The sequence below is a fragment of the Etheostoma spectabile genome, chromosome 7 (genome assembly GCF_008692095.1).
Source record: "Etheostoma spectabile isolate EspeVRDwgs_2016 chromosome 7, UIUC_Espe_1.0, whole genome shotgun sequence".
Lineage (NCBI taxonomy): Eukaryota > Metazoa > Chordata > Actinopteri > Perciformes > Percidae > Etheostoma > Etheostoma spectabile.
Genome location: NC_045739.1, coordinates 7,883,032 through 7,906,654, shown reverse-complemented (window position 1 = coordinate 7,906,654; position 23,623 = coordinate 7,883,032). Strand labels below are relative to the sequence as shown.

The 23,623-nt window shown below is 39.7% G+C and overlaps 3 protein-coding genes across 7 annotated transcripts in view; 1 reads left to right on the top strand and 2 right to left on the bottom strand.

Moving 5' to 3' along the window:
- kcnd3 (potassium voltage-gated channel, Shal-related subfamily, member 3) overlaps positions 1–14,630 on the top strand; it is a 109,105-nt gene extending 94,475 nt beyond the window's left edge. For 3 of the 4 annotated variants that reach the window (XM_032520884.1, XM_032520883.1, XM_032520882.1), the window contains 5 exons: positions 1,853–1,954; positions 4,500–4,532; positions 4,651–4,743; positions 10,497–10,756; positions 11,507–14,630. In XM_032520884.1, the coding sequence (XP_032376775.1) occupies positions 1,853–1,954; positions 4,500–4,532; positions 4,651–4,743; positions 10,497–10,756; positions 11,507–11,681 (663 nt within the window). In that variant the 3' untranslated portion in view covers positions 11,682–14,630. The remainder of the gene's footprint in view (positions 1–1,852; positions 1,955–4,499; positions 4,533–4,650; positions 4,744–10,496; positions 10,757–11,506) is intronic. The other variant, XM_032520885.1, reaches the window with a different exon arrangement.
- On the bottom strand, positions 14,116–16,463 carry LOC116692922 (5-hydroxytryptamine receptor 1). Its single transcript, XM_032521541.1, has 3 exons — positions 16,454–16,463; positions 15,305–16,338; positions 14,116–14,986 (listed from the first exon to the last, which is right to left on the bottom strand). The coding sequence occupies exons 1-3, from the start codon at positions 16,461–16,463 to the stop codon at positions 14,831–14,833; spliced, it is 1,200 nt and encodes a 399-aa protein (XP_032377432.1). The 3' UTR covers positions 14,116–14,830.
- A 357-nt stretch (positions 16,464–16,820) lies between these two features.
- The window catches only part of ddx20 (DEAD (Asp-Glu-Ala-Asp) box polypeptide 20), a 13,721-nt gene continuing 6,918 nt past the window's right edge, over positions 16,821–23,623 (bottom strand). The window contains exons 4-12 of one of the 2 annotated variants that reach the window (XM_032520881.1): positions 21,048–21,162; positions 20,704–20,846; positions 19,998–20,136; positions 19,799–19,857; positions 19,356–19,438; positions 19,103–19,208; positions 18,288–18,389; positions 17,493–18,170; positions 16,821–17,447 (exon numbers count right to left, since the gene is read on the bottom strand). In XM_032520881.1, coding sequence (XP_032376772.1) covers positions 17,017–17,447; positions 17,493–18,170; positions 18,288–18,389; positions 19,103–19,208; positions 19,356–19,438; positions 19,799–19,857; positions 19,998–20,136; positions 20,704–20,846; positions 21,048–21,162 — 1,856 coding nt within the window. In that variant the 3' untranslated portion in view covers positions 16,821–17,016. Of the gene's footprint in view, positions 18,171–18,287; positions 18,390–19,102; positions 19,209–19,355; positions 19,439–19,798; positions 19,858–19,997; positions 20,137–20,703; positions 20,847–21,047; positions 21,163–23,623 lie in introns of both variants that reach the window. The other variant, XM_032520880.1, reaches the window with a different exon arrangement.

Sequence of the window (23,623 nt, the reverse complement as noted above, 5' to 3'; positions counted from 1 at the left end):
GTGTGTGTGTGTGTGTGTGTGTGTGTGTGTGTGTCCAGATATATGATTTGACTGTGTCTCTGTGTGAAGGAATGGACAGCAGATACACTTTTTGGCCATGTAACCTTTCATGTGCATGTATGAGTACGTGAAATCCCCGTGTTCACGGTTCCCTTACACTCCTGTGTGCTCTCAATGATGCTCCTTCAGCAGCATCTAGGTTTAATCTGTTGTGTTGTGGCTCTGCCTGAAAGCAAAGATGGACCTTAGACCCAAGCGCCTGGATCCCAAGGGCCACGGGAATATATCAAAGAACTGCAGAAGTAGCTTCAATCTCGCGGGACATGTTCATAACATCCCCTTCATTATCCTTGCGCTGCCTGGCAACCATCGCCACAGTCACGGGCTGCAGTTTGCATGGTGACCCCAGAAAAACAATTTCATTGGCAGAGGACAATGTCAGAACATAAAGAGGGGTTATCCCAAAGGCCTGTGGGAATGCTGTGCCAGCACATATGTACCTAAGTGCAGAGTGTGAGGGAACAAAGACAGCGAGGAAAAGCGACAAAAAGATAAAGTTGCAGGAGAAGGTAAACAATTTGAAGGGACTTGTGTTTGTTCTATAGATGCTACAGTTTAGATTGGGTGCTGGTGCATGTGTGTGTCCTCCTGCACTTCTGTTTATCTCTCTCACTCTCTTTACCTGCAGGTCAACAAACATAACCGTGATTTAAATTAAACTCAAGTTAGGGAATGATCTTAAATTATCATACATTACCATACTCTTACCAAGCCAAGTATTTCTGCTGGTACTTTATATGGCTGATATGTATGGAAATTCAGCTATGAAGAAGAGGTGTGCATGGTTAAGCACACATGGAGCTATGCAAACACACATCCACACACGCAATTAACCCCCCAGCGGTGCATGGTCCCCCTACTAAACAAATTCTCAGCTCCCATTATGCTTCTGCCAATTACCCCTCAATGAATCCGTCATTCTATTTTAAAATGCAGAGGGCGAAGCAACAGAAACACACACACTTTGTAGCTGCACTGAGCCTGACAACCTGCTCTTGACTTTGACGGGAAAATGGCGTGCCTTTAAGAAGTGAGTGACTCAGATTACACAATCCTATAAAAGCAGTTGTTCTGGTAACCAAGATATTTATTGAGACCCACATTTTCACACAGGCCTGTGTATCCAGTAGACACAGGGAGTTTTGGGTGGAGTAGAGTAGAATCATCTACTGTGTGCCAAAGCTACTGAAGCATAAAGAATATACTCCAAAGACCATAGTGTATCTGTTCTTTCTTGCATTTTTTCCTCTGTTGCAGACTGCCTCATAGCAGAGATTTGTCAGCGTGAGAGAAAGAGAGGTAGAGAGAGAAAACGAGACCCAACTGTGCAGTAACCGCGCTGTGTGGGTGTGATGACTAAAGATGCATTTAATCCGACACTATCAAAGTAAAGCGTTATGAGCAGAAACATTTCCTTGATTTATTTTGCGAAACAAAATTGCTAGCATAGCAGCACAAAAACAGACCAAATAAATTGTGTTCAATATTTCAAATGCGGAACGACACATAGCTGTTTATATTATACATGATTTTAGTACAAGCCACCTTGCTAACTGATTTTCAAACCAAGGTATGTTTTATTATGTGGTCACTATAAATCATTCATAAGTTTCATAGCAGATCATTGATTAGTAGCACATGTTTGACTTGATCTATAAGCTTACCACTAAGATATCAAGCATTTGAAAGTGCTGTAGCTCAAATTAGTTTGATGTGTCAGTTGATATCCAATCATTCTGACACAGGATGTGGCATAGGCACTGACAAACAGTTGGTTTTTATGTTCTTGCAGAAAGCTCGCTTGGCAAGGATACGAATATCCAAGGAAGGAAGCTCCAACGCCTTCCTCGACAGCAAGCGCAACGGCCTGTTCAACGAAGCTCTGGAGTTCACGGTAAGACCACCCTCTGAACCACAGATACTACAATGCTTCGCTTGTGTCTCATCAGTTTTCTTCAGGATTACCCAACAACATATGAGGATTTCAGAGCGGGCAACAACTAAGTGCTCATTGGATGCCAGCCTTGGTTGGTTAGTTCCTTTAATTAACAAGTCTTAGAATGCACCCATAACTTTTTAGAGCAGCTAACTGTAATATCATTCGATAAGCCGCACTTCTAATGTAAGCATCTCTGATCTCAGCTGCCCAGCTGAGGTAAATGCTTCAGGCAATGCAGCAGGAAATGTAAACACATCTCAAGGATGTTCCTTGCCTCACCAAAATTGTGCGGTTCACAAGCACTATAGTGGCCTGGGGCTGACACAGCGGCAAAACAAAAACAAGTGCTTCCTCCTTCCTCTCCGCTCTTGCTCTTTCTCAGTTCAATAGTAATGGTTAGGACAGAATCTGAATGGCACCAGTGCTTATATTCAAGCTAGGGCTGAATAATGCATTGGCTTCACATTGATATTGCAAGAGACAATATGCTGCAAAGGCTGCAGTGTTGTTTTTATATACGTGGTAATGTTTCAATTTCTCTTAATTGCAAGCAAAGGGTCATGAGTAAACCTTCTCAATATATACTGAATTATAAAGTTGCTTTATTGATTTTTATTTTTCATTTAAAATTACTTCTCAACATAACAATGTTAAGAGAAACTATTAAGAGAGACTCTTGACACTGATGAAATACGTTTGCAAAAGTTCTATATAAACAAGGCCACAATTTTTGCTGTTTTTTTATTTATGACACAGACAAAACTATATTTATTTATTTGAGTAGTGTTCCTATGAAGACTTGGCTTTAATTAATTTAATTTATGATAGAGTGCACACTGCTTCATTAGGGCTACCACAATTATAGTTAAAATGATAATACTGTTGGAATTTGGGAACTTTATTACTTTATAGAACAATGCATGGACCTCTCTAGGATGCTCTTGTTCAAGTGATTTTAACCACACCAACGTTAACAGTGAACATCTTATTCGGAGATATATGCTTGCGCAATAATATATTGTGCTCCAACTTAAGTAAAATTCTAAGGCAGCTATTTACCAACAACATGCACCATGCAGAGCGACACGCAGTGGGTTTTGTCGTTCAGCAGATTAAGCTGTTACCAGTCTCTACAGTATGGTGGCCACCTGGGTGGTGAACCATAGCCGCCTCCAGACAAACTGCTGATATGGGCCTGCAATCTCACGTATAGGGAAGACGGAAATAAATCAGGCTAAACACCTGTGTTTTACTGCTGTGTTAGGTACAGATAAGCAGCATGAACACAGGTGAGCGGTCTTGGCGAGGAAAAACCGAGTCATCAGCGCAGGAATGTACCCTCTCAGCAAAGAAGCTTCTGCTTACAACACCAGCCCCTCCACTTAACAAACACAAAATTGCTACAACAAATCTTCCAAACATGGCATTTCGCTTGCCTTACGGCGAAGCAGTGGAGCATGCATGATCAGGGCCGTATTTTTTGTTTTTGTTTTTTATAAACAGCTCACCCACAGATGCTGCTGGGGAAAACTGATGCAACCCATCAAAAGTCTGTATATGTGGAACATTGCTTTTCTTCTGACAAGAACAATGATGGCATTCTGCAATATACTTAGGAGACATCTTCCCAGGCTCAAGCTAAGCTAAGGCTATTATGGCCAATATTTAAAATAACAATGCAGAGTGATCTGTTTTCTGTGTATTAGCTTATCCCAAAACCCTACTTAGATGTTGGATATATGAGGATATTAAACTTCAAATCCTCTTTGCAAAGATTCTGCTTATTATAAATCTGTTCCAAATATCACTTGAGAAAAGGAGGGTACATAAGTGAACAGGCGATAAAGGGCATGTTTGTGTTATTTTAGAGTGTATGTTTCTTGTCTGCACAGAGCAAGTGTTTTCTACAAATTCGTCATGACCTGACAGTCAAATGATTTAATGGACAAATAGAACAATACAAACTTACTGTTCTAAAAAAATATAGCAAATTGACTGCTGAATATTTACAATCAAATTTTTGTTGTTTTTGCTGTTTTATTCAATTTCTTAGATAATCCACAAGGCTCCCTGGCAGTCCACATATTGTCTGACTCACCTTACCACTGCCCAGAAATGAACTTCTTCTGAAAACTACCACATAACTTGTCTATATCTCTCACTTGTTCACCCACAGATTCTCACAAAAACAGCATAGAAAATAAGGCATATGGAATGCAACTCATTATAGAGTTGCCTGTAGCCAGCCTTTGCAATAACAGAGATGGCGACGACATTTCATATGAATCGTATATACTCTGTATTTATAAGGGGAGAGTTGTGCTAGAAGTCTCCGTTATAGCACAGATCAGTGTTTTGGCTCCACTGATGTCAGCAGACATGCCTCTCATGGTCATATTCTCTGTGTCTGACTGGCATGACTGCGGCCCTGACTGCTGTCTATGACCACAAGTAAAACTCTACCTGTCTGTTGTCCTTTTGTCTCCTTCTCCAATTTAAGCAACTTCCATACAAGATGAACCTTTCAAATCAGGTATTTAGATAGCAGCCGGTCGTGCACCTGCACCATCTAATCAGTGTCTTTCTTACAACAAAACTGTAAAAGGTTTGTTTGTTTGTGTGTGTGTGTGTGTGTGTGTGTATGTATGTAGAGTTCTACTGAGGAGGAGCAACGATTAACCAAGTCCACCTCTCTACTAGAGAGCCAGCACCACCACCTGCTGCACTGTCTGGAGAAAACCACTGTGAGTGCACACGCTCATTCACTCTTTATGTTAATAAAATCACAATGTACGTAACCTTTTTTTTCCAGAATCACAAAAAAATTCAAGTTAAATTGCATAGATTTTAAGATATTAGTTTTTATGATTACTTTGACAATTGTTTTAATTTTTTTTAATTGTCATAGCAGTAAAAAAAAATTACGAGTTTTCTTAAACTCTTAACGCACCAACACACCTACAACACACAACTGGCAAAATGGTTAACTTTAGGCTCAAAATCCCACATTGTAAACTAAACTCTAACACTAATTTTACTAATAATTTACTAATACAATACACTTTATCTACCAAAACACTGCAAACATAATTCTTCCAAAATACTAACATCTGTTCTTTTCCAACAGGAACATTTAGTCAGTCATAGCCCAATGTCATAAAAACACTAATATCAGGTGGAATTACAGAAACTACATTATTTTACATGTGTCTGGTCTGCCCTTATACAATATATAATAGTATATTGGATTGATCATAGATTGTGTTTTACGCTGTAATTTCTCTTCAAGCCAATTTTAGTTTTGTTGGGTTTAGTAATGCATGCATTTTGTTTCTTTTTCGGCAGTAATTCAATACAAAAAGAAATGACCCATCCCAAAATAGCTTTGTAGAATGTCCGGTTTACAGTATCAAAAATGTACAACACTCACTTCCTGTAACATATAAAGAATACTGTAAAAAACGGATGGTCATTCAATTGAAAGAACCTCAACCCCTGAGTGTTTCCTAGATGGGAATCAGCTTTGAATGATCTGTTTGCATAACTTCAATCAGCTGATTCTCTCATGTACAGTAACAATGGAATAAAATGCAGGGATATCTTTGTGTTTCAATTTACAATATGAACAGCCGTTCACTTTGACTATAGCCTATAAGTTAGGTTTAGAACATGATGTTATATGTTCTTATATACAGTGTGTAAGCATTTGCAAATTTGTCAGTAAAAATCCATTGTTTTGGTGTTGTTGAACGTTTGTGTAAAAGTTCAAGCATTTTAAATTTGTGTTAACTGTATGCATTTTGTGTCCAAGCAACAAGAAATGTGTTAATTGTATAGCCTACTCAGACAGATGTTGTGCTTAGGAAAGTTGTTAAAAGTATTGAAAAAAATTGTCAGGGCAAAAAACTGAAATTCTGTGAATGCTGGTTCAGCAGCATTCATGGTATTGTTTTCAGATTCTTCCATACAATGTTGTCGCCTTCTACTTCTACTCTGCATACTTTCTGCTACAAAAAAACATTCAAATGTCAAAATGTTCAGCCCTTTAAGGACAGCTGTGCTTGTATTTAACTTTTCTCCACCATTTAACTTTTAAAATATTACAGTTTTTTCTTTTTTCATTAAAAGTCAATAGAGAAATCTTCAGGCTTCTTCTACTTCTAAATGCTACTCCTCCCACATACTTTCACCTAAAGGCGTTATTTAAACTTTAGCCCATTCCCAATACCTTCAGATATTACAGCATGATTCAGCTTTTCCATATCTTATACAGTTTGTATATTATCACTGTTTAAATTTAGTGCTTCTTTCTCAGTATGTTTTCAAATTACTTTATTTGTTGGCACGGTAGCTCAGTGGTTAGCACTGTTCTAACTGGCACAGCAGACTCTCACCCTTGGTCAATTCCTACCATAGGCTGAGCTTTTTTGTGTGGAGTTTGCATGTTCTTCCAGACTTTCTTTGACATACTACACTTTGACTTATATAACTTTTTTACATACAATACTATGACTATTTTTGACATACTGTGACTTTTTATCACTTTTTCAACATAATTTACTTTGACTTTTTAATCACTTTTTACAACAAAATTGGCTTTTTTATCACTTTTTTCGAGATACTATACATGACTTTTTCAACATACTGAACTCTTAATTCTTTCAATAGAATATACTATGACTTTTCATGACTTCTTTGATTTTTTTAAGATTCTATACTATGATTTTTACAACACACTACACTTTGACATGCCATACTAGGACTTTTTGATGGCTTTTTTTTGACATAATATACTAAAACTGTTCAACATTCCTCTATTTGGTGTCACAGTGGGTCAGTGGTTAGCACCGCTCAGAAAAACACCAACAAGTCGAATATGCATTCTCTGACCCAGGTTAGATTCCCATTATGACTACTTTTGAAACACTACTTTATCATTTTGTGTCAACATACCATACTATGAATTTGTAACGGCTTTTTCAACATACTTTGCTGAGACTGTTTTCAACATTCTCTATTTGGTATACAGTGGCTCAGTGAATAACACAGCGCCAAATAGCACCAGCAAGTAACAATTGCAGACTCTGACCCAGGTTTGATTCCCAGTATAAATTTTTTTCAACATATTATACCATGACACTTTTATCAGTGTTTACATACTATACTATGAGTTAATCATGACTTTTCCAACATACTATACCATCACTTTTTCAACATGCTATACTATCACTGTTGTTGACATACAATACTTTGACTTTTTTTATTAGTTTTGTTTAGTTTTTAGTTTTGGGAAAAACTGTACTATACTATGACTTTTTTTATCAAACTATACAACGTTTTTTTTTATCACTTTTTTGACATACTATACTTTGAGATATTTTTTTTAAAGATTATTTTTGGGGCTTTTCCCTTTATTTTAGTGACAGTGGATTGACATGAAAGGGGGAGAGAGACGGGGAGGATGACACGCAGCAAAGGGCCGCAGGTTGGATTCAAATCCGGGCCCTGCAGGACTTAGCCAACATGGGGCGATGCTCTTACTGGGTGAGCTATAGGCTGCCCCTGTACTTTATCATTTTTAACACTTTTTTCAACATACTATCCTGTGACTTAATCACTTTTTTCAACATACGATGCTATGACTTTTTTATACAAACTATACTTTGACTTTTCATCACGTTATTTGAAATACTATACTTTCTATTTTCAACACTTTTTCATACACGCTAGACTATGACTTTGACCTTTTCACTTTTCTATGACTTTTTCCACATACAATACTACTATTATTTTATCACCTTTTTCGACATACAATACCATAACTTTTTTCCACATACTATACTTTGACTTTTTATTACTTTTTTTGACATACCAACTTTCATATTTTTAACACTTTTTCAGACATGCTACACTATGACTTTTTCATCACTTATTTGACATACTATACTTTGACCTTTTTCACTTCTTTCGATATAATGCACTATTCTGTGATTTTTTTGACATTTAATACTGTGATTGTTTTATCACTTTTTTCAACAGACTATACTATGACTTTTTTTGATACATTATACCCTGAATTTTGTATCACTTTTTTCAACATAGGCAAGACAGTTTATTTCTACAGCACAGTTCATACACAAAGTCAATTCAAACTGCTTTACATACTTATACAAAACAAATACAACATAAAATTCAATAGTAATAAAAACAATAACAAAGCAAACAAACTGTAAATTTAAAAGACTTTCAAAGCATAGAGGATGGATGACCATCTCTAAATTACCTCAGGAAAAGCAATGTCAAACAGAAAAGTTTGCCTTAAAAGAACACAGGGTTGGGCAGATTGTAAGTGTTTTGGAAGTTTATTCCGAAACTGTGGTTTGTAAAACTAAAATCTAACAGAGCAGCATGTCACACATGTATTTTGGTCCCAAACCATTCAGTGCTTTGTAATTTAATAATATTTTGAAATCAGTTCTCCTACTTATAGGAAGCCAGGGCAAGGCTCTAAGAATATAGGTGATATGTCTAAATTCTCTGGTTTTATGCTGTATAGACATACTATACAATTTCTTTTTTATCACTTTTTTTAGACAAATTATACTATGGCTTTTTAGAACATACTATACTGTGACTTTTGGTTTAATGATATATAGACACACCAATTACTTTTTTAACACTTCTTTTGACATACTATGACGTTTTTTTGATTTGTTATATTGTGTTGTTTTTTTTTATATTCTATACAATGACTTGTTTCGACATACTACACTATGGCTTTTTTTATCACTTTTTTCGACCTACTATACCATGACTTTTTTCTACATACTATTTTATGAATTTTTCGGACTTACTATACTATGACTTTTTTGACATACAATAGTATGATTTATCTTTGACATACTATACCATGACTTTTTTCTACTTACTATTTTATGAATTTTTCGGACTTACTATACTATGACTTTTTTTGACATTCTATAATATGATTTATTTTTGACATACCATACTGTCTTTTTCCTGAATTTTTCCTAGAAAACTCTGCTTTGATTTTTTAAATTTTTTCCAATATACTATACTTTGACTTTTATATTACTTTTTTCGACGTATAGTACCTATACTACAACTTTACAACATGCCTGTACTATGACTTTTTATACTTAAAACATTGGTATTATTCAACATTTCAATGAAATTCATATTAATTAAAACCATTTCCACTTTTCCAACTTTTTTAACTGTTTCACCTTCTTCTTATGTAATTATGCCAGCAATCCAGTTTACCTTTGGCAATTTAGCTTTTGAGTATTCACAAGCATTTTCTGCAGGAAATTCATTTTCTAGTTTAAACCCTTGATTGTGCAATCATCCATATGTTTCTGTCTAGCTGTGGCTCATTGTTTGACAGCCAGGCTTAACGTGTAATAAATCAAAAGTATTTGAATGTGCATGAGCAAGTGCAGCCCACTGTAGCATGATGTCCAGTACACTGCATTTCCCTGATACACGCTTGTCTGCTTGTATGTGATACAGATGCACTGTTGTCTGTTTCAGCCTAGAACTATTAAGAGATTGGCAAATGAAAAAATCTAGCATGCGCGGCTGCTGCACACACACACACCAAAACTTTAATTTATTACCTTGTGTAATAAAAAATGGAGCACATGGAGGTCAGCATGAATGTAAAGTTACACCTGACATAACTGAATTGTTTTGGACACTTAAGGGCAGCTAGTGGGACATTGACGTGTTATCACCTTTACAGTTTATGTGGTGAACATGTTCAAAAACAGTTGCCTGTTTACACATCCAGCAGATAAGCAATATTGAAAGGAGGTTGCTCGTTTTGTCAGGCAGGAAATTTTGATCAGAATGGCCTACCTCCTTGATAAATGTGGTTTAAAGGGGGGTTTCTCATTCTGTCAGGCAGGAAATGTCTGTCAGAATATCCTACCTCCTCAAAACATGTGGTTAATTCATTTGGAGTATTGTTTTTGTCCACCAAACATTATTCAATTATCACAAATTTTTTATGGGTTCATTGCTATGAGTGACCCCGTTAACATACAAGTAGTCATGCAATCCATTGTTAATAAAAAAGTAGAGATTATTGCCTTTTTAAGGAATTGACTATTGAAATTGATTCTAAACTAAGCTTCAACTGACAGGAATATTTAGTGTGCCACACAGCCACATACAGGTCTATGTAAAAAATAATCACATACTTACTGAGGAGTTATTAACCCAGGCTATGTATATATATATATATACATAGCCTAACGTTACATATATATATATATATATATATATATATATATATATATATATATATATATATATATATATATATATATATATATATATATATATATGTAACGTTATATATGTAATATATATGTAATTTTAATTTTCTGTTGTAAATGTTGTAAATGTTTTTTATGACTCTCTCTGTGTCTTCTGCCTTGTGCCGGTCTTGTTCTCTCCGTCTTGTCTGTAGAATCATGAGTTTGTGGACGAGCAGTATTACCAGCAGAGCTACCTGGAGGCAGGGCTGCAAAATTATTCGTCTCGAAGCCCCTCCCTTTCCAGCCAGGATGGCGTGACTGGCACATGCTGCACCCGCCGAAGCAAGAAGCACCACACCCCTTTACCAAATGCCAGTGGCCCAGCACACATGCAGCCTTTGACACAGGCGCACACACACCAACAAGGCTTGCAAGAGCTCAGCACCATCCACATCCAGCCACTCACTACCAGGTGAGCTCAGGATTTCTAAAGGAGAGGGCAAAAATATCCTTCAACTTGTGTAGTGATAAGTAGATCAGGTCTTTTAAGTAAAACCTACAACCCAAGGCGTTGTAGTGTGATAAATGCCTGTAAAAATGTCTTGCAGTTCAGGGAGTTGTATTCAGTCAGCAGTCCAAAACCCAAAGCAGCAAATCTTCACAGTTGAGAAGCCCAAACCAGTAAACGTTGGCATTTTTGCTTGAAAATCTATTCAAATTTATTGATTATAAAAATATATAGTTGCTAATTAATTTTAGACTAATGGTTGCTCCATCTTACAAATGCAGGTTGAATATCCTCTCACATTATAGCTCTGGATTGCTCCACCAACACCAACTATTATAGAGCAGAGTTGGGTGATTATTGACAAGCAACACTTTCACAATTACACCTGTTTTTTTGTTTTTTTAAAGCTCTATAAAACATTTTGACCCGATCACACTAATGATGAAGTAAAGGTTGTCTGTTCAGTTTGAAAGGGGTAAAAGGGATTATTGTTTTTGTTAAGGGCTCCTCCAAGACAATTTTCTGCTTTGGGAGACAATACAAGCAACCTTGACCTTGAACAGTGGCTGTCAAATAAAAAGAGGAGGGGTTCTCATTACCTTTTATCCTCACTAGAGCTGGTCTGGGACATGAGCGAGTAACTTTTAGCAAATGTGTCTACACAGAGAAACTATTCATGAGCCCTGATTTCCTGTCCTCCTTTCCTTCCTGTAGCCGCTCCAGTCTGAACATGCGCGTAGACGATCCAGCATCCATGAACTGCCAGAGCAGCCAGATCACAACAGCAATCATCAGCATTCCAACACCGCCAGTGACGACTCCTGAGGGAGATGCTCATCTGCCCGCTGGCCCGATCCACCAGAACGTTGTGAAGGTGTCCGCACTGTGAAGACTAGAGTGCAGGCGCATCACACAGAAAGACAGATAAAGACTCATCGAGACAGACTGAGGGACAGGAGGACTGGGAATGATGGAGAAGAAGGCACTCAGAGTCCTATTCTGGCTGTGGTAGAGCCTGCCCTCTGCTGGTCATGAACTGTGTGTGTGTGTGTGCGTGTGTGCGTGTGTGTGTGTGTGTGTGTGTGTGTGTGTGTGTGTGTGTGTGTGTGTGTGTGTGGATGAAAGAGTGGAGAATTTGGTAGGGTGTTGTTTCAGATGATAAGGTGGGTGAGTGTGCCTCCCAAGACTCTGAAATGAGTCCTCAGAGCAAGTCATGTGTCACTGTGCACAAAGCACTTTGTTATGATTTCCGTTTGACTCTTACAATCTTTCATTTAGCAGGAGATATAAAGGGAAAAGGAAGAAATCTTAAAGGGAAAGAAAATTATAACACATTATCAGAACTTTTGTGTCAACTGATCTAACCCTACCCTTTTGTTTTGTGTCAATTTGGTCAACGCCCCTCTTGATAGATAAAAATGCCACCGTTCTTTTTCAGGTCCAATATCAACCCAGTTGAGTGAAAATCCTTTACAAGATGACATATGGTACGTGTGTCTGTGATGGCTTCACCAATGAGTTGCATATTTGTGAATGAGTGTACGTGACTTTTTGCTAGCTAGAGGAATTGTGATGTTTTGGATAGGAGGTATGTGCCTGTGAGTATATATGTGTGTGAGAATGTGTTTGTCTCAGTTGATTGGAAACTTGTGTTTTCATTCTTCTGGACGTCTCAATGGCTCAGTATATGGCATATTTGACTAGCTGCCACTCTGAAGAGTTTGTTGTACACATTTCTGTCAGAAATTCTCAGCTACAAGCCTTTTACACAATATGTGCCTGTTGCTGGAGTAAAAAGAGATTTATTTGTGTTTAGTTTACTGAATCCCCCCTCCCCTCCCCACAGTCTTTTCCCTTTTGGCTGCTACAGCCAGACAGACCTCAAATAAACCAATTCTCTTACAAAGAAACCAAAAAAAATAGGTTTGAATTCAAATCACCACTATAAAAAGCACAAGGTGTTTCACTGGGAATTTCTGACACAAATCTGTCTTGAGCCTGGGTACTTTGTGAATATTGTTAATAGAATATTTTGTAATATTTGACCATCGTTTGGCAGAACCAGTGAAGCTGTCTTCTCATTGTCTCTCTTTCTCCCTCAGTCTGTCTTTCTCTCTTTCTCTCTTGTTGTTGTCCTGTGGTATCCCTACCTCCTGTGTGAACAACAGTATGCTTTCAGTAGTCTTTATAGCTGTCAATGTTTTTTCTTCCCCAAACTCAGTGGGCATTTTTCGAAGTTGTTGAGTATGTGTACTTCATGTGGTTAGGGAACTTGGTGTTTGTACTTTTTGTCCTCCTTGTTGTTTCAAATGATTTTATTTACTTTATCTTCTGGAGAACTTAAAGCAGGGAAATATGTTGAAACGGTGACCACAGGGACACAGAGGACACCGGATGAGCCATCCACAGATCTCTGTCACCAAAAACATGTGCTATTCTGTCTGTTCTCTCAACTCGCAGCCCCACCATGTAACCTTGGTAGTACTTTTCATCAAATCCCATCAAAGTTGACCTTTGTAACTATGGACGGTGACCTTTTAGCTCTGCTGACCTCCCAACTGATGCCTCCCTGTTGGCCTTTTTCATCTGGAATGTCATTCTGACTCCAATGTGGATCAGACCACTGCTGGGGTTCCTCCAATGCTGGGCAGGACTTCAGTCACAGCAGACTAAGCCCCCACTTCTGCTCCACATTGATGAAATTAAATGTGGATCAAGAGCACACGTACAGTGCTAGAGATGTAATATATCAGCATACTGTCAATATCAGCCAAGAGTATATTTCAAAAGCAATACTGGAATTGGACTTATATTATGTCTGCCCATATGTAGCTGATGTGAAAGGGTTTTTTTTTTCTGTAGAAGTCGACTAACAACTGTCAAACTAGCAGCAAAATGTATAATGGCCTTTTTTTTTTTAAAGTATTTACCTTGATATGGAGACATCTGAAAAGCTTAACCAATTTTACACTTATTTGTACTAAGACTTACAAAAAAACACATATCTTTATCATCTTATCAGCAAACATGGGTGGAAATATATAGCATAATGGATACCATATCAGTGCATTACTACATAAGACCCTAAGGTCCCTTTAGAATGTTTTTAGAATATTCTACAGAGTTGGAACAGGATGTGTTTTACGTCTGATGTTCCTACCAGAGACCTACTACTATTGCTGGTAATTTAGTACTGTACACAGTGATAACAGCTGCCTAGATCCAGTAGAATGAAGTCAAACTTTGCGCAAATTTACCTGGAGTAAAAAAAAAAAATGAAGAAGACAAGCAGAGTTTTCATTTAGTGTAATTTTAAAAGTACAGTTGAAGACATTGACTTCATATTCACAGCAAAAAGTCCGACATTTAGAATCTATTGAAAACTACAACAAGGGTATGACATGGGTAATAGCAGAAGTGAGGTTTCCTGTATTTTTTGTTGCTAGGACAGTGATTAAATGTGAATTATTTACTGCTTCCCTGTTTCAAGACAGGTTGGGTTGCGTCAGCTGCACTTTCAAATGACACAGCTTAATTCATTATGTAAGCATTTCTCCACTCAAGTGTCAAAGGATTGCATTTTTATTTACAAACAACAGAAACAGTTGTCTGTGATTGTGTTTGTCTCTCTCTTTCTCTGTTATGTACCCCCCCCAATTGTCTTTTTTTCTGGGCTCAGTCAGTTTCTCTCTCACTCTTTGCTTTGCCCTCCTATGCCACCTGTCGTTGTTGAGACTACTGCTGTGCGTATCTTGTCAGGTGTTGGATATTATTTATGACCTTGTCTTGTGTCCCGACTGTGAAACGCCTGATAAAACATCTATATCTGCCACAAATACTAAATCTGTGGTCTCTTTTTCACTCACTTTTAAATGTGTGTGTGTGTGTGTGTGTGTGTGTGTGTGTGTGTGTGTGTGTGTGTGTGTGTGTGTGTGTGTGTGTGTGTGTGTGTGTGTGTGTGTGTGTGTGTGTGTGTGTGTGTCTCAATTCCCAAAAGTACAGTACATGTGATCCAACTGTTCATAAAGTGTTGAACCTTCAGGCACTCCGTTTTAGGGGACACCTTGGGATGGACGAGAGGATCTTGCTGAGTTCAGAGCGAAACTGTCTAGTGACTAACGTATAGATGAGGGGATCCACTGCAGCATGCACACAGGTCAGCACCATAGCTGATGTCTCCAGCTCCATCAGCAACTGTGGGGAAAACAGGAGAGAGTTTTGGATATTTCAACACAACATATATTCCATAATGTCTCTGCAGGACGACTACAGCATGTATCACAGATACCAAGCTGTAACGTGTGCTTGTTTTCATCGACCAACTGTCCAAAACACAATCAGATTCAGTTTATGATTATTTAATAGATTACTTTGTCAAAATTGTTGGTGATTCATTGATTAATCAACTCAACTGGATTGCATTACACTGCACATTGTTTTGTTTTTTTAGTATTTCTTACTATAGCCATTTGCATTATTGCCTAATGGAAGAAAAAACCTTGCTGAACTCACTTTGTCAGTGTTATTCCACGAGATGACGTTCGTTAGCAAAATAACCACCATAGGCGCCCAGAAAAGCGTGAACGCAATGGATATGTACCCAAAACGCTGGGCCAGCTTTCCTTCCATCTGTTTCTTCCCCCGCTCCCTGGCCCCAGGGGTCAGAAGACACACCACCCCGACAATCTCCGGAGTTCTCCCCGGGGCGCCCGCACAGGGAGCACTGGCCTCGGCCACCAGGAGCACCGTCCGGCCGGGGGGTGACGGGCTGAAGGAGCCCGGCAGAGCTGTCCGTGGTGCTGAAGCATTGACACTCGGACAGCCACAGACCTGTCCCGAGACCGCCGGCCTCAGCTGGACTTCCCGACTGAACACTTTCTTTCGGTGCTGTCTAACAACGTTGAATATTCGCACGTAGTGGATAACGATCACAGTCAAACACAATACCCACACCGGGACCAGCACGTAGGGTCCAAATGGATCCGAATATTGTAGACGCTCGTCGCCATGATCCCCGAGGTGCGGACGGCAGAGCATGTAAAAAAGCGCCTTTTTGGAAAGAGTCAGAGAGGTTATAGCCAAAATCAGGCCGCATGCCCAGATGGACAGGATCCAGAGACTGACCCTCGCTTTCCTCCTCTCGGTTTGGAAAGGGAACGCGATGGCTTGGAAGCGCTCCACGCTGATGCTGACAAGCGTGAGCAGCTGGACACAGCTGCACAGGGCATAGGTGAACTGCTGCAGGGTACACACAGACACCGACACCTGGCTGTCCTTCCTGTACCGCAGAAAAGAGAAGAGCAGCAGCGGTATGTCCACAGAGCACTTCAAGAGGTCACTGGCGGCCAAGCTGACCAGCAGCGCGTTATTGAAGGTCTGCATGCTCTTGGTCCTAAAAACAACCCAACAAACCCACAAGTTCCCGGGCAAACCCAATACTAATGCTAGGGATAAGACCGTGCAGTTAAATATGAAAAACATGGTTTTCATGGGAGTCACATGCACGGCTGTTTCGTTCAAGAAAGTGTGAACGTCCATGATTTCACCTCAGTTTTGTTCTTTCATTATGTGAAAGAGCTTTGGTTCATGCTAGACAAATCTGTCCACCAGTTAGTCTACATTAGTGTGCTGTAACTCAGTGAGCATAAAAGTACCATTCACCTTTCTGCATGAGGAATTAAATTGGTGACAAACTAGATGGTAAAAATGAGCTGAAGTGGGCCCCTGGTTTTAAATTGGTGCTTGCCTTTTGTTTTTCCTCGCACTGATTGGTTAAATGCTCGTGGTTGATTAGCCTGTAATCAGGAGCATGTGGAGTTGTCTGACCTTAGCTATGCCCTGCTATAGAGATTACATAGTTGTGTGCCCCTTCTTCACCTTCCTCTTTAAACATCAGTTTTGATTAATGGCTTGTGTTGAGGATGCTCTATATAATCTAAAGTTCTAACATAAAATTAAATCAATAATATAAAAAAAGAAAAGAAAAAGAGTTTAATAGCATGTAAATGACTAGAGCCATAACAGAAGAGGGCTTTGAAGTAAATGCTCCATACTTTATTAGAAAGGTAATAGGGGCATACAGGTTATGGTATGAATTCATTGAAAAATAAACACCCGAATGTAAGAGCAATGTTTGATTAGAAGTGCAAACTTTTGTACTCAATTTTTTGCAGGGGACATTCAGACAACAGCACGATTGGACGCCCTGATTAACAGTAAAGACGTCAGTGTTTCAGGAGTTCTTCCATGTAGATGGCATTCATACGATAAGCTGCCATCCAGTTTTGGGCTACACCGTAATAGCTTTGGTAATTTTGCTCTTGAAAAGGAGACATAGAGGCGTAGTAATCATTCCAGGCTCTGTAGCTGGCTCTCCAGTAAGTTTCAGCAGTCCACTCGTCTTCATCATGGTCATCATCATCATCATCATAATAATCGTGTTCTCCTTCATCCCTTTCCCTTTTTTGCTCTCGGTTCATCTTTGAAATCTTTTTGCTCTGTTTCACAGTCTTTCTGGATTCATTTTTGTCAGTATGTGCTGGAGCCGTCTGACTGGGATGCCGGCTCGATTGAACGATTGGTATGGAATCATTGCTCTCGGGCTGAGACAAAACTCTCGCACTTGACGAACGGGCTGGCTGGTGATACGTTTTGGGTGCAGAAGAAGTACAAACACTGGATCTATTGGTCGCTGCTTTTGGTTTGGACAGAGTGGGCGTTTCTCTAGCTTCAGTCTCAAGCTTAGTGATTGCTCTGTAGTTATGTCCTCTGGTCTGATTTGCCTCATCGCCCTCGTCAGATTGCGAGTTTGAAGAACCAGAAACTGACCTCGGAGGTGAAATGTTAGACTTCCACCGTTCTCTGTCTTGTTTTAAACTTTGACCTCCGTCGTCATTAAGTGTGAAAGACTCTCTATGCCCATTCAGATCACCGTCCTCCCCACCTCTGAACTCCCTAACCACTTCCACGGATCTCCCCAACCCTGTGGTAATGAAGCTGTGGTAGTCCCGCTCAGCCTCTTCAAAGGCCAAAAACCTTGACCTACAATTCTTGAACGAGCTGAGAGGAGAGATCTTGGGCAGAGCGTCTTGCAGCTCTTTTCGAGTTGGCACCGCCAGTGGAGGACCCGGTGGGAGAGTGGCTTTTGCAGGAGAAGCTCTTCTTGGATTGCCTTCATCGTGCGCTCCCAGTCTGGGAGTTTGATGGGTCTTCTCTAGCTTCCTGTGACTGCTGTGCTTCAGAGATTGATCTGGGACCAACTTGGGCTGCTTCTTCTTCTCTGTCCTGGAGCAGAGCTGGGGTAAGGGGCCTGGAGTGGAAGCCTCAGTGCAGACATCCCAGTCACACTGCTCGTCCATCAACCCAGGCTCTATGGTGGCTAGAAGGATGGAAGACAGACTGGAATTATTTTTTCACAATCCCATTAAAGCAAAGGCTTTGTTTCAAAAAGAAGAAAAAGTTACACATTCTTGACAGACATGTTGATAGGACTCACATGGCAAGGTAGACAATCTTAGGCTGCACTTTTGGGCGATGGCCATTATCTTGTTCTCCTCCTCACCATGGCAACAGTAGGTCACTGCCAGCCCCTGAGTGCCTGCAAACAAAATGCTATCTTGATGAAAACCCATTCAAATTATAGGAAGGGATAAAATGAGGCTGTGTGAGTTGTGTGCAGGGATGGCAGGTACAAACACACACATACAAAACAAAGATTGAATTGCCTTCGGTTTCCAAGACAACACACAACAAGTCAAGTCCAGATAATTATAATTAAATGCAGATGATTAGGAACCCACTGACCTTGCTAGGCCGTCACACTTGCTAATAATACTCCAGAAACACGAGCTAATCTTCCAAAGAGGAAGATTAGCAGGAAGCAAATCAAGTCTAATTTAGAGCAACATATTTTATACAGAAAATACCAGAACTACCACAATATAAACTGATTATCTGCATGGGCTGGAATATTAATCGTCAACCGACTGGGTCTGTTGGCATATGATTGGCGTTTATTTGAAATTGTCAAATGTAAAGAAAAAGTTGAAACTCAAAATACATGCTCTTCAAAACATTGCCTCTGAATAAGCAGGAATGAATGAATTCAGCAAAACAAAACATTTGCATCTTCTGTTATAACTGCAAGCAAAAATTACATCTAAGCCATTTTAGTTTGGATTTCAAGTCAAAAGTGCTTATCTGGATTGCTTTCATCAAAATGTGGACCATCTTGGGTCATCTCACAAAATGTGTAAATGCCCAATATATCAACACTACTTGTTGTTAATTCAAATGATATTGGAGACTAACCAAAGCGGCCAGCGCGTCCAATGCGGTGCATATAGGTCTCCCAGTCCTGTGGCACGTCGAGGTTTATCACCAAATTTACTTTATCTGCATCTATACCTCTGGACGTCTGACGGGAAGGAAAGGACCAAGAGAAAACAGGCAGAATTAAAGACCAGAAGCTGATAATAAAACCAAAGCCTTGCATAACACTTTTGAGAGATCCATAAAGACAAGAATGTAGTGATGGGTGAAAGCAGTATAATGTGTGTCTCACCAGGTCAGTGGAGATGAGCACCCTGCACTGGTACTGCTTCAGTTTTGACATGGCCTCCAGTCTCTGGTCCTGACTCAGACCACCTGTACACATCATTATAACCAGCCACATCACATCAGATCACAACAGCTCTGCTAAGACAGCCTATGGCAAGAAAAGATATGTTTGTCTTCTCTTTCGCAAAAGAGAAAACCGGTCGAAATCACCTCTTAATAATGAATGCTTCAAGATCATTTGCAATCAATTAATTCTTCGTTTAATCAATTAACTGCTAAGTCTATGAATATGTCAAAAATAATGAGGCTTATGCATGGATGGGCCTATGCCCCTATTTCACAATCTCCATTTTTATAAATGACAAAAATACTCAACTACCAAAATCATCATTATCAATACAGATTGATTTAGCATGTCAACACTGCTTTTCCAAAAGGTGCTCTCACCTGAAATGCAAGCTGCAGGTAGGCCTTTGGAGGACAGGATGTCTGCCAGGTGCTGAGCCCTGTGGGAGCAATCCACACCATTTTTTCAGATATACCATATATTCAATTTTCAGATCTAATGAATGAGATACGTGTTTCTTGCTGATAACAAAAAGATAATTAAGAGCACCTATGAGGAAAAGGGTAAACATTAAAATACCTTGTGTGTAGGTTGGAGAACACTAGTGCCTGGTTGAATGGGATTTTACTGAAAAGCTCTAGCAAGTGCTCCACCTTTGCCTCGAAAACCTTGTGGGGTAAAGGATCGGACTGCACCAGCTTGTAATACTGCTTCAGGCCTGGCAGGGGGCACACAAGATCACCATACATGGGAGAATGTCAATTCAAGCATAACTGACTGAAAAGCATAATAATACGTGTTTTTTGTAGGGTAGGGGAAAATCATCAAGTCATCAAAATGTTTTTATAGGGGGGATGTGTATACAGTCACTGTGTGTCAAAATCAAGGCTTGTTTTCTTAAAAAAAACATGTTCCACCAACAAATAAGTCAGTTTCAAACTTCAAAGTAAAAGAAGACGCCTAAGTTTGATTCTGTCAAAGAGATAAGTATTTTCAGAACGGGCATTTTGTCACGCTTTGCTTACTGTCAATCGCCACTTAGGTAGAAATAACATTAAAACATGACAAGCTTCATTATACTGTCAATGTTGTCTTATTATAAGGAGTCTCTGTTTGCCAGGACAGCAGTTAATTGCTGACAGTGTACAGTTTAATTATGTTACCTAGGCATAGCTGATAGGCCAAGTACTTTGCCTGATATAAAGTGTAACCTTTTAAATTAGGTGTTGATTTCGTCAGCTTTTTGTGGTAACAATAATAGCAGCACAGCTAAACAGTGTCTTACCTTTAAGGCCCATGTCACTGGGATTGAGTCTGACAAAAGTAGGCTCTCTCATGTAGCGGGTAAGGTGCTGAGCAAGGAACTCTGGGTAGGTGGCTGAGAGTGCGAGCATCTGTTTGTTCACGGGCAGAGAGGAAAAGATCCAGCTGAAGAAACAAGTGGAGGAGGTGGGTGAATTTCAGCATGGGCATTTTTGTAAATTAGCATGCAATTTATGAGATTACATTCATACATATTTGTTATGAAGGGCTCCAATCTAAGGACTGTGGTTGAATAACATCCTCATCCTACTGCTGTATCATATAATTAAATAGGAGTACGATTATAGGTGTTTCTGTCCATCTTACTTAATCTGTTCCTGGAAGCTGCCTTCCTCCAGCAGCTTGTCCGCCTCATCCAGAACAAACAGTCTGATGCTGGCGGTGGATAACATCCCCAGCTCAATAAGCTGCTTGATACGACCTGCGTACATAACCAGGAGCAGAGTTACAAAAACCCAAATGACAGCATGAGGCTTACATAAAAAGGTAATGTCTCTCTACAGTCCCTGACAAAAGTCTTGTCGCTTGTGTACAAATTGACCTGAAGTGCCACTGTTTTTTTGCTCCCGGTCTCTTCTACTCAGATTTGATTGTACAGGCCAAGTCTGGCACGGGGAAGACAGCGTTTCTGCACCATTGCCCTAGACTCTCTGGTCCTGGAAAATCCTGCAACTCAGGTGAGTAGATTCACTCCAGTCAAGGTGATTGGTGGATATGGAGACGTGTATCTTCCCCCATTCTTTTAATTTAGGGATGCATAAATTAAATTAAAAAAAAAGTAATGATCACTCTTCTAAGAATAAAAAAATCTGAAGGGAAAGAAATCTTATTTGAAATTTACCACTGCTCATTTTTTCCAACAACAGATGGTCATGGAAGTAATCACTTTAGTTTCAGGGTCTTAATCTGATGAGTTTAGCAGCTCAGTGTCAAAGTGTAAATGAAAGAGAGCAATTATTGATAAAGAAGAGGCACAGGTGGTCTTATTGAAGAACTGGCTCATTCAAGTACAATCCTATAAGCTGCAGGGTCTTGCTGATTGAGAGCTACGCCACACAGCTATCTGTCCCAATTAAATGTAAGTGGTGGTTGACCTTTGAAGTTTCTCCACAAACAATCTTTTTTCCTCCTGCAGGTTCTTGTCTGGCTCCTACACGTGAGATAGCGGTGCAGATCCACTCAGTGGTGATGGCCATAGGCTGTGCCATGGAGGGCCTCGAGTGCATGTTTTCATTGGGGGCAGGCCTGTGAGCCAGGACAAAACCCATCTGAAGAGTGCCATGTAGCTGTGGGCTCACCCGGTAAAAGGCCGATGAAATACAGTCCCTGACAAAAGTCTTGTCGCTTATCTATGTGTAGAAACACCTGCTATAACCCGACTTAATTAATAAATGGTGTAAGAAATGGCTCATATGAAAAGCTAAACCCTCCCAAATGATGTCAATGCACTGAAATAAATTAGTTTCACTAAAAAATATTATTATCAAACAAGACAGAAAGGTCAAATTTTGGCAAGACAAAAGTTTTGCGCCTATAATAAATTGAACAAATTTACTACAAATACTAAATATGTCAGCAAATTAAATAGTGTGCGTGAGATCCAAATTTAATATCTTGAATGACTTCCATGAGCTTGAAGGACTGCATCATGCGGTTGGCAAGGATTCATACAAGTCTGATGAAGTCATCAGGAATGCTAGTAGAAAGCAGTCTTGCATGCCTCCAGGTTCATCAATATTCTTTGGTTTGGTCTTCCATGCTTCCTCTTTCATCCTACCCCACATATGCTCAATGATGTTCAGTCTGGTGACTGGGCCGGCCAATCCGGAGCATCTTGATCTTCTTCGCCTTGAGGAACTTTTAAGTGGGAGGGAAGTAGCGATTGAGCACCGTCCTGCTGCAGAATTTGGCCTCTTTTATGGTTGGAATAAGAGGTAGCTAAGATTTCTTGGTATTTGAGACTATTGATGTTACCTTCCACCTGCAGATCTCTCGCACACCCCCATACTGGATGTAATCCCAAACTATGATTTTTTCCACCACCAAACTTCACTGTTTTCTGGGTGAATCTTGGATCCATGCGGGTCCAGTAGGTTTCCTGCAATATTTGCGGCAACTGTGGTGTAATTCAACAGAAGATTCATCTGAAAATCCACTTCCTTCACTTCTCCAGCGTCCATCCTTTTAGCAGGCTGTGGCCTTGGCAAATGCCACACGGTTTTTCAATTGTTTTTGTTTAGTGCGGCTTCTGGGCACTGATTCGAGCATGGGGCCATTTCGAGACAGATCCGACAAAACCGTTCTGGTTGACACAGGGACTTCAGGGGACCAGGTCTGGTGGAGCTTGCTGCAGTGGAAATGGGCTGGCCTTGGATTTTCGAGCCAACAAACGGTCCTCTCAAGCATTGTCTTGCGGGGTGGTGCCTGACCTGGCTGTCAAAAACAATTCAATTCAAACAATTCTTCAAATGTTTTTTTTTATCCTCTGTACTTGACGCCGAGACTCATTGAAGGTGTCTGCCACATCAGCAGTGGATCTGGTTTTCAGCCTCTTGATAATCAAAATTAGTCTCAGGGTGAATCTTAGGCATGTTTGCAGAGGTCTAGTTGCAGTTGATGTGAAGGTCTAGTGTACTGGGGTTGTTTTATACACACCTGAGACTAATTGATCCATTATTAGTCCCAGGTGAACAAGATACATATATACCTCATATGACGAGGCGACAACACTATGTCTTTGCAAAAATTTAATCAATGGGCTTTACCAGCTGTGAATATTAGAATACTTGACAGTTTCTTTTTGCACTGAAACTTTATTACAAAAGCTGTTGGGATAAAATGAGCCATTTCCTGTAAATAAATCTTGATTAGAAAATATTTCA